We start from the raw sequence: 11,471 nt of genomic DNA on the forward strand, positions 1-11,471 counted from the left end.
TTGGGTGGTGCTCCCTAGGGGAGCATGCAACCCCAGTTTGGGGAACTCTAATCTGGATACTTTAGTGAATGATACTATAAACATGCAGAGCATTTAACTCCATTCTCAATATATACAAACATTAACCAGTTTAATTTTCCAAAAATAAATTAGTTTTTAAGTCTCTACAACCAGAAAATACTCTAAGTTTTCAGAAAAAAGTTCTACTTCACTTTTTTTTTTTTTTTTTTTTTTTAAGTTGCAAGGGAAATGGGAGGTAAAAACCTGACCTTAGGATAGGAGTTTAGTTGCACCTTTAAATACGAAGAAATTGTCTCTCCACAGTATTTCAAGACATTACCAAGGAAATCCATTTCATAACATTATATAACTGTATAAAAATATTGGTTTTAACAGTTTAATTTTTTCTCAAGTTCAGTAAGTGCCATCTTGCTCTTTTATTATTGGAGAGGGTAAACAATAGCTTTCAACTGCCTTTTTCTATACCAGACATTTTATGTACCTATGTCATCTCTCCTCATTAGCAATCTCATCCCCCATAACACATCTAAAGTATTGTACCTAAAACACAATTATCTCTGCATAATATATTGACGTCAGACTGAATGTTTCTTATCCTATTAAGGAAACTTGCCTTTTTGATAGGACAAATTCCAGAGAAGTCAGAAAAATCAGTTTACATAGAGACATTAGAAAAAAGACTTTTGGTATTAATGAAAAGGCACCATACCAACAACCCTGGATATTGAAGTCTTCTAAATACAATTAAGTTATTTTTATTTCCAGCTCATAATCAATCATCTAAGACTATCCAAGTGAATTTAAGGAGCTGGCTGGGTGTGGTGTTATCTAACATCTCTTGGTTTCTGCTTTGGCATTTATTAGTGGAATCTTGTTTCAGGATAGACCATTTAAAACAAAATCAAAACAATTAAAATAAATTAATCATGATTTAAATTACCAAGCAGGGATCATTGATTTAAGTAACCAATTTTAATCTTGCTTTGCATTTGTACGTTTTAGCTATTTTCTAAAAAAATGTTGCGTCTCATTCACTGGTAACCATTTCAAACATGCTTATTTGCAACTAAATGTAGTTTTTACACTAAGTTCAGTAATTTCTTACTAACCAGAGGGATGTACTCTATACACATTTATTTAAGCAATTACATAGCTTAACGTATATTTATTTGGATTTGAATTTTTTAACATGTTAGTAGATGGTGATTTCTTATTTATTACATGATTAATTTTTACTTATGATTTCTGTCAAGTTCTATTTGGATTGAAATTGGAAATCAAAGAAAAATGCACAACAGCATTTAGTTTTTTTATTAAATATAATTATCTTAAAAAGGTGCTAGACACAAGAAACAAGTTTAATCAAAATAACTTTTGCATTTAGAACTCACTGATTTATTAAACAAAGAAAATATCTGCAGTTAGTGAATTAAAGTAATTGTTTCTGGTCACCATATCCTTCAAGATTTTAGAACCAGCAGATCTCATCCTCTCATGCCTACTTTTTATTCACATTTGAAGAGGAAAACAAGCTGTCCTGCTTTTTCATTCCCAACCAGTTTTTCAACTCTGAATGAACTACTCATTGAACTGAACTAACTGAAATGAAAAATATTCTCTGCACCGACAGTTACTGCTGTCAAACTCTGGTTCCAGGTGCTTAGCCCATGACTTCCCCCAGGTCAGTGGTTTGACTTTCTTGAAAATTTCAGCACCAAACAAACTATTTAATATTTTAAGTGATGTTAATAGATTATAGTAAATTTAGGCCTTAACATGTGTGAAATTATGACAACCTATTTAAAAAGAAAAAATTATTTAAATTTTTTAAAATCCTTTAAAAAAAAAACAAAAAAACAAAAACTGATTTTTATCCACCCTGGCTTGTTTACATTACCATGCAGTGTTGTTCAAATTACTCTCAGTACTATGTTAGTGCCTGTCCCTAGCAGCCTGCAAGTTTTTTGTGATGTGGCAGCTGCCTGATAAAACTCATTCAAGACTGACATTTCTATTATACTTTCCAATAGAGGCATCCCAAAACAAGTATGGCTCTATCTTGCTGCATCTACGTTGGAGGTGGAATGTAGCAACTATTGAACAGTGCCCAATACTACTACACAACAATTCAAGAAAAGAGAGAATATGGTATCAAACAGGGCTTACACAACTAGTGTTAGGAAAAGTAAGGCTACGATTCTGTCAGAGGTCACGGATTTGGTGATTTTAAGAGACGTCCTCGAGTTCTTGAAAATTCCAATAAAAGCATTAGAATTTATAAAAATAATGAGAAATCACTTATTTCCTTTAACATCTGCAATACGAGTGTTGAAAATAGCATTTTGCGCACCATTGTTGCCGGGCCAACGCCTAGTGAGTAACAAGCAGGGCATTTACTGGGTAACAAACTAAGTTACAGGCAGTGGGGCTCAGGCTTTGGCCTTCAGCCCAGAGCAGCAGGGTACAGGGCTTGGCTTTCAGAATCATGGAAAGCTCTGTTAGTAAATGACCATTTACGCTCTAACAATTAATCTGTCAGTAGATCTTGTCAAAATTATATAAGGTTTAATAGGCAATTTAAAAGCTTCTGTATTGATTTAGTGAAAACTGCATTAGTATGTGTACATTTCTGTGATTTACTGTTTATTGCCCGTATCCTGTCCGTGACTTTTAATAAAAATACCCATGGCAAAATCATGGTCTTAATCACGATAACCACAGTGGTCAGGGTCAGTACCTACATTTTTATCTTTTCATCCAAAAAAATTGCACCATCAGAATTCTGGGGGTGTTTTGTTGATGCAGCAGCTGCCTGAGAAAGGCATGAAATAATGACTGACATCTGAAGACTCAGACAAGTGGACTGTGATGGTAGTGTGGGGAGAAAAAACACTCTTGCAGAGTGGTCTGCATCACTGGTACAAATAGAGAGAGAAGAGTACCATCTATGTCACCATCCTTGTATTCTGCAGCACATACATTTTCCTCTGAGATTTCTCACCAGTACTGAAAGAGGTGCAATTGACTTCTTCCTTGAGAGATCTACTATGAGTACAGACCACTGGTATAACAGGTGCAAGTATTTGCTTAGGGAACTCACCTAAGGACACGTTCCAAGGCACAGATAATATCTAGTTGAGTTTTTTTCATTAGCATAGTTATTAGTTATCAGACTGAAAATGTGTCCATTACAAACTGTGCAAATTAAATATGATGAGAAACTTGACTGATATAGTTATAAGAATCAGCTGCGAAGTAAGAGTAGCAACCATACCCCAAAAACCTGAAATGTTAGCAACCGATGTTATTATAATAAATGGGGTGTTACAGTAGCTCTGCATAAAATACTCACATATTTTGCCTCAATTTCTTGGCCAGCATTTTCCACCTCATACCGCTCACGTTGTTCATCATTAAATGGATCTTCCGAGTGGGCAGGTTTCTTCTGAGAGAAGAGAGGTGGAAATTACACTTCAGTTCATAACTCTTTTGCTGGCATATCTGAAATCAGGCATATTCCAAGATACAGTATACCCATTTGCCCAAGTAATTATCCTACCTGGCAAGCCTCAGCATTTAGCAGAAATGGGAGAACTGCAGCTTGAGAAGCAACAAAAGGAAGAATTACCTCCAACCAAATGTACTCCCTTATTGTTTATCAACACCACTTAGATGTGATATTTTGTGATGATAAAAAGATGAACTTGGTATATTTTCAGCATGGAAGCAATGCAAAAGTAGGAGAATGCTCAATAAAGCATAGCCAAAATGGAAAAGAGGGTAATTCCCTTTGCATTCTTTCACCATCTCTTCCTAGCTCCTCCAAACAATAAGGAGGAGGAGTACATACTGTCCGCATCCAGTTGTGAGCTGGAGCTGGTTCGCACAAAGCCGTTGTTAAATTTTGAAGCTGGTTTAGAACCGGTTGTTAAAGGGGTAGGCAAACTCTGTCCGGTCTGGTCCGCCTGAGCTCTCGGCTGCGGAGGCTCCCCTGAGAATCCCTTTTGAATTTTTACTCACCCGGCGGCGCTCTGGGTCTTCGTTGGCAGGCCCTTCACTCACTCCGGGTCTTCGGCAGCACTGAAGGACGTGCCGCCAAAGACCCCAAGCGAGTGAAGGACCTGCCGCCGAAGTGCCGCTGAAGACCCGGAGCGACTGAAGGAAACGATTCTTCAGCTTTTGGTAGCTCATCGCTGTCCGCATCTGCTGCGATGGCAGCCACAGGGATGTTGCAAACTAGAGATTATGACCTCACTGTACAAATAAGCAGGAAAGAGGTACTGGTTTCAAAAAAGCCATTTTCACCCAGCTATGGATATTCCAACGTAAGGACGGGGGAGGGGAAGTGGAGACAAGAACAGAAGGATTTTTGTTTGGGAGTAAGGGGTAGCAAAGGAAGCCAGATTACTTTCCTCAGACAAGATTTCATCAATAGAATGGGGGAGTTGTAACAAAAAATACTAAAATGGTTCCACAAAATGTTTTTTCGGGCTAATGCAATCATTAATGGATGACAACTAATTTTACTGAGCCTGGCCTTTCAATTCTAGTTTTATTTTAGCACTTCAGGATAAGAAAATTAGTGACATTCTAAACTTACAGAAAAATAAGTGCCTTCTCTAATTAGGACATGGAAGACCAATCTAGGGCCAAATAGTTTCAATTCTAGCCCAACGAAGGATTGTGAACTGTTATCTTATTTAGTGTGATGGGTCCATGGTGAAGTAGGTCTGCAAGGCTCACATTTTTAAAGTTCACAGGGCTTTTGAACCAAGTGCTTAGAGAAGAGGTAGAAGCAATTACTTATCTGGTATTGATACCATTCTGTAATGGTATCAAAAATTTACTGCAGGGCTAACTAAACTTAACCCCTTGGTCACTTTTATTCCTAAATGGAAAAATCCTGGTCTATACTTAAGTTAGAGAATACATCTTATACTTTAAATGTTACATGAAGACAAAACATTGGCAGCAGAGGTAACAACTTAACAAGCACAATCTTGCACTGGCATACATCAGCCTTTTATTTCTAGGTTAATTTCTCTCCTGTTGGGACCCCTAAAAGCCGCACTAGATTGTAATATCACCTTTGTTAGTTAATACCTCAGGCTTCTTAACATTTAAGGACAACTACTACTACTGCAACTTACCAAGACATCCTGCTAATCACACACAACAATCTTTCATACTTAGAGTTAGTACAGCACATCTTGTCAGCGCTAAACTAAAAGCCTTGACAAATTAATTTCTCCATCTATCCAGAGGAAAAAACAGAGCAAGGGCAGCATAAATTTCTTCCATGTAAACCCACCATCTGTTTCTTTCTCGGGGTGGGAAACCCATCTCTAGGCCAGAAAGAGGAATTCATTCTTCATGGCCATTAAATTTTTGGGCTCTTCGCCGAGTATGCCAACAAAGGGTCAATTATTATAGTGACATTTAAAAGTTACATATTTCCAAAGGAAGTTATGAGAAAACTGTGAAATGCCCTTCTACTTCTTGCAGTAATCTTCTGTCTCTTGGGGATTCCTCTCAGCCTATTCCAATTCTATCAGACACCATAAGATGGAAAGGCGTACTCCCTATCTTGTTACACAACACCAAACTTTCATTGGGAACAGTTACGGGGAAGTTCAGCAACTCCTTATACACAAGTGGAGAGCAAGCAAATGCTTTCAAAAACTAATCTTCCTTTGTGCAATAATAACGTGTAAAACTCAACAAGTTTATATAAAGACCTTATTTTAAAATCTGATATATTGCTAAAAATTATGATGAATTCTAAAAGCTAATACTACTACTTATAAAAAAAAGAGAGAGAGAGAGAGAGAGAGAGAGAGAGAGATACACTGCCAATAACAACTTCAATCTCTGCTGAAAAGGAAGAAATAGGCCCAAAGAGATTCTATTGAAAGAGCCATAAAGGATAAGGGTGTTAGTTCTTAAGCCTCATTTTAATAATGCAATGAGGAAAATATCCTTAACTGGCAAAATGCTAGTGTGGCTCTTCTAGACGACAAATATAATCAGTTCTGTTTTAACATCATGAAAGCCATTCCCCTGATATTTTAGTTTGTTTTGAAAAATTACATCTGTGATATATACAGAAAAGTGAGAAGTATCAGACTGAAAAACAGCAGGGCCAAGAGAGATTACTATCACTCCAAGGCCTATGGCCCCTGTATCTTGCAGGGCTACCCTCTCATCTCATATCTCCCCGCTTTAAGTGAAAAATTCAATACTAGTAGCTATGGAGTCACAATTGAGCCTCTATAATATGGCTGGATTAAGTGTTTTCCCCCTTTGTTGTTATCCTCATTTAACTGAGTAGACTTTCACGCCTGTCTTTACCTTAAAACTTCTTTTTTAAGCCTCTACTGTTCAACAGTTTCAAAAGAGGAAGGAAGGAATGAAAACTCAAAAGGACCACTTCAAAAGGATAGGTTTCAGAGTAGCAGCCGTGTTAGTCTGTATCTGCAAAAAGAACAGAAGTACTTGTGGCACCTTAGAGACTAACAAATTTATTTGAGCATAAGCTTTCATGGGCTACAGCCCACTTCATCGGATGCATAGAATGGAACATATAGTAAGAAGATTATTTTATACATCTCACACACACACAGAACATGAAAAGGTGGAGTAAGAGGCTAATTAAGATGAGCTATTATCAGCAGAAATTTTTTTCCTGCTGATAATAGCTCATCTTAATTAATTAACCTCTTACTTCACCTTTTCATGTTCTCTATATGTATGTACGTATGTATATATATTTCTTACTATATGTTCCATTCTATGCATCCGATGAAGTGGGCTGTAGTCCACAAAAGCTTATGCTCAAATAAATTTGTTAGTCTCTAAGTTACCACAAGTATTCCTGTTCTTTTTTCAAATGGATGAGGTTCTTTATATGGTGAAAAAATCTCACCATTTGATGGTTTCACACTGTTCAGGGGAGAGAAGACATCATGATCTATTATTATAAAGCAGGTCTCTGCAGGGAATTGATAAACAGCACTGATTTCTTAGTGCATGTACAATTCTTTTCTTTTCCAATACCTAACGTGAAACATGTTCCTTCTCATCCCAGTGGTGCTAAAATCCACTAATCTGCCAATATTTTTTAAACTGGTCTACATGTGAAAGTTGTACTGGTATAACTATCAGTGAGGGGCATTATTTTTTAAACCATTATAAGTATACTAGTACTATCCCAGTGTGGACTCAGACTAGTATAGCTTATTCCCATTCCCTTAGAGGAATAGCTATACTGATATAATGTACCTTTAAACTAGTGTATGCATAAGCATACGCATACAAGCAGAAGTTTACACTTTAACTATACTGGCATAGTTAAAGCAATATGACTATTTTAGTGTAGGCAAGACCCTTGTCAGCACAATCACTAACAATGGTCAAAACTCGTAATTCATACTCTCTTGCTTTCGAAGAGGGAAAAAGATGTGGAAAGGAAGTATATCAGATTATCACCTACCAGCCAGATATGAATATTAGAATTAAATATATGAAGACCTTCAGGGAAAACTGGACTAAAGAATAGTTGGGAAGAAGTTAACCTCCACAAACACAAAACTCTGAACATTTAACATCAATTTCCAACCCCCTCTCCCAACACTCCTTAATGTTCATACCAGAACAGTGAACAAAGATGATAACTGTAATATTCCATACAGCCCCATATGCAGTATACAGTTTTCCAGCAAAGTGCAGACCAGCCATTTAAGTAGCCTGAACTGGCACTGTATGCTCACAGTAGCTATAGGAAGAGATCTCACTTTGGGAAGCAGATCCCACAGAAATAATTAGGAATGAAGTTGTTGATTTTCTGTAATCCCTCTATATTTCAAGGAGAAACTGATGCTATTCCTTCCAAACAGAGCAGAAGATCAAGGGGGGTAGAAAGTAAGGTTGTAGTACCACCTTCTTGAAGGCTTTGAAGGAGAGCTCGGGGCTTATCTACCCAATGCTCTGGTTTTCTAAGTCTAGTGGTGCTACGGATAACAGCATTTAAGCCTTTTGAAATCAATATATCCACCATAACCAGAATGATGTCAGCTACCCCCTTTCCTCACCCCACCCCCCCAAAAAAAGAGAAAACATACCCCAGAATTTTCTATATATTAAAAAAAAGAAAAGCAACAATTACAGGAGTCCTCTAGTGACTTTACTACTGCCCGAATATTATACAAAAAAATGCTCAGATAGTATGGTGATGGGCAGCATTCAACACTTAAGAACTGATAAGAATAGGATAGCCCTAAAGTATCTACTTTAGCATTGCACCACATGCTGGTCTCCAACGAGCAGCAGGTGCTGCCTAGCTCCCATAAAGTTGTATCCACAAGCTTTTTTGTAATCTGCTCGCCAGTGCCAAAGGAGAAGCTTTTCTTGGGGAGTTCAGGGGCCTAGCCCACCAGTTTTGGGGTGCCCCCCCACAGAATTCAGGGTTTTTTCCCACTAGGTAAAGTTTTCAGCAGTTCTCACATTCCAAATAAGCCTGAGTCTACAGACACATGCCTCCAGCACTGCTATTGCTAACACTGTACTTTTGCCAAGCCAAGAACCTGGCACAGCTCTGACTCAGTTTCATCCTGCTGATCAAAACATTGCAGACCACTGTGACCTGACAGGAGCTGTCAGTTTCACTCTGCAGCTGTTTGGAAGAGCTCACAACTGCTGGAAAGGCAACACTTGACCCACTCAGAGGGGAGAAAGACCTGGGAGAAGCGTGTAGTAATAGCAAGACCTCCCCCACGCACTGGGGCAGCATATTGGAGCCCAAGGAGGGGACTTGTGCCGCAGACACCAGCCGGCAAGTGCGGAGATGGAGCCCCGTCCTCCGCACAAGGCACACGGCAGAGGAGGAGGGCAACTGGGCTCCTCAGCAGCGCGCTGCCCGATCCATCTCCGGCGGGGCCCGCCCCCAGACTAAAAGTCGCTCAGTAACAACAGCCTTATCTGCGCCGCCGGAGCCGAGAGGCTGCGGGCGCGGCCGGCTCTGAGCCGGGCGGGGAGAGGGAGCAGACCCCACTCCGAGGGCAGGGGGCGGCCGTCCGGTGGGCGAGGTACGCAGGTCCCCGGGGAGGAGTTGGGGTCCCGTACCCGCGGTTCCCCGCACAGCAGCAGCTCAGGGTAGCTGAACTCCACGCAGCTCTCCTCGGTTGGGTCCTTCAGCACCACCTCCAGGCGGACCGTCTGGCGTGGCGGTGGCGCCTCCTGCGGCGGCGGCGGCGGCTCCTGTCTGCTGCTCTCGCGCGGCTGCTGCTGCTGCTGCTGCTGCGCCGGCGGCGGCGGCTCCGGCCGTGGGGGCTCGCGCTGCTGCTCAGGCCGGCTGATCTCACGCGGCGGGTCCGGCCGGGGGCTGGTCTCGCGCGGCAGCTGAACCTGTGGCTCCGCCCGGGAGAGCTCGTGCTGCTGGTCGGGCGGCGGCACCACCACCTCGCGCCCTAGCAATAGCTGCTGCTCCGGCTCGCGGCCCCCGGGCTCGCGCTCCAGGGACGGGCTCTCGCCCTCTCGTCGCCTCACGGGTGCCAGACTAATGAACGGCACCCGACGCGGCTCCGCCATCCTCCGACCCCCACCCCCCCGCCTCACCCGTACGGCGACACTCCCCCGCCGGCTCCTCCTCCTCCCTCCCCCCCCCCGATCGGAGCTGCCCCCTACGTTCTCCTCGCTGCTACCACCGCCGCCATTTTGGAGCCCCCCCACATAAATAGAAGCAGGCCGCTAAGCCGCGCATGCGCAAGACGACACGGGCCACGGGCGAACCGCCCCACGTCGCTGTTGTTATTGCTCATCGACCGCTACGTCACGGCAGCCCCAGCGCCCACACGCTGGTGCTGGCGCCAGCTCCCGCCCACAGTTGCCTTGGAAATCTGCACGCTGCCTGCGGTAAGGCTCTTAAAGGGCCACGAGCGCGGAGGTCACGGCGCGGGGGATTCGCATAGAGCCAGCGGGACGGCGGGGGCGCCTCGCCGCGAGGCCTGGGTGGGCCACGGACCTTGCCCGCACCGTGACCCCCCTGGCGGGGCTGCGGCGCGAAGCGCTGGGCCCGGTTGCCGGGCGCGCCGCCAGAGGCGTCCCCTCATCCCCCTTCCCCAGGGAGCCGCGGGGCCAGTCCGGTGCGGGTGCGTGTGACGCGGCTGGGGAGGGGCTGGCTCCTGAGTCCTGACCCGCTTCACTCAGCCGCCCGGATTGGGCCTTCCTCACGGCGCCACCAGCGGAGGTCTCCCCCCGGGACCCAGCGAGCCCCGGCCCTGTTGGGGACCGCAGACTTTGCTTTAGTAAAATCCTTCTCCTGCTCCAGGAGCGCCGGCCCCAGTCCTACCCCTTGCGCAAGCCGGCCAGGAGGGCTCCGCTGTCATCTTTGAAGGCAAAACAGGAAAGTATCCCGCTGTAGAGGAAAGACAGGAGAGAATGAGACCAATATGGCTGCAGCAGGATCTCTTTAATAACCGGAAAATCAAAAAAGAATCTTACAAAAAGTGGAAACATGGACACATTGCCAGGAGTACAAAAGACTAGCACGTGGATGTAGGGATAAAAGAGAAAGGCTAAGACACAGCAGAGTTACAGCTAGCAAGGGACATAAAAAGTAAGAAGAAGTGAGCCTACAATACATGAGGAAAAAGGAAGGAAAGTGAAAGGCCTTACTTCACTGGAGAGGCCTGTGAATAATGGGTGACACCATTACCAGTCTTCACTGAAAAGGTTAGGACTAGATGTTTAACACAATGTTAACACTAAGACAAAAGGAACACAAGCCAGAAGAGGAAAATAACAGGTTAAAATATTTATGATAAATTAGATGTATTCAAATTGTCTGGGCCTGATGAAATCCACCTCAGATTTACTTAAGGAACTATGTGAAGCAATCTTGGAACCATTAGTTATCTTCAAGAACTGACTGAGTACTCATATCTTTCCCCTTTTTGTCCTCCCTTTTGTAAATTAATAACAAAAGGGGAAGGTGAAAAGAGGGAAGATATGCCCACTTACGTTGCAAATTTAACACCAATAATTTGGGCTTGAATAGGGACTGAGAGTGGCTGGCTCCTTACAAAAGCAGCTTTGCCTCTCCTGGAATTGAGACCTCCCCATCTATTATTGGGAGTGGACTACATCCACCCTGATCGAATTGGCCCTGTCAACACTGGTTCTCCATTTGTGAGGTAACTCCCTTCTCTTCATGTGCCAGAATATTTATGTCTTCATCTGTAATTTTCACTCCATGCATCTGAAGAAGTAGGGTTTTTACCCACAAAAGCTTATGCTCAAATAAATCTGTTAGTCTTTAAGGTACCACCGGACTCCTTGTTGTTAATATTGAGAACATTAATCAAGGAACCAAAGGACGTGAAGAGAATAAATTCTTTCATTGGCTATATACCAATGCTAGGAGCCTGGGCAAAATAAGTAGACTTGGAAAAATC

The 11,471-nt window shown here is 42.8% G+C and overlaps 1 protein-coding gene across 3 annotated transcripts in view; it reads right to left on the reverse strand.

Annotated features, from left to right (window-relative positions):
* The window catches only part of UBN2 (ubinuclein 2), a 102,401-nt gene extending 92,773 nt beyond the window's left edge, over positions 1-9,628 (reverse strand). For 2 of the 3 annotated variants that reach the window (XM_038388174.2, XM_038388171.2), the window contains exons 1-2: positions 9,142-9,628; positions 3,374-3,466 (exon numbers count right to left, since the gene is read on the reverse strand). In XM_038388174.2, coding sequence (XP_038244102.1) covers positions 3,374-3,466; positions 9,142-9,606 — 558 coding nt within the window. In that variant the 5' untranslated portion in view covers positions 9,607-9,628. The remainder of the gene's footprint in view (positions 1-3,373; positions 3,467-9,141) is intronic. The other variant, XM_038388172.2, reaches the window with a different exon arrangement.
* Positions 9,629-11,471: the final 1,843 nt, after the last annotated feature.

The sequence above is a fragment of the Dermochelys coriacea genome, chromosome 1 (assembly GCF_009764565.3).
Source record: "Dermochelys coriacea isolate rDerCor1 chromosome 1, rDerCor1.pri.v4, whole genome shotgun sequence".
Classification (NCBI taxonomy): Eukaryota; Metazoa; Chordata; order Testudines; family Dermochelyidae; genus Dermochelys; species Dermochelys coriacea.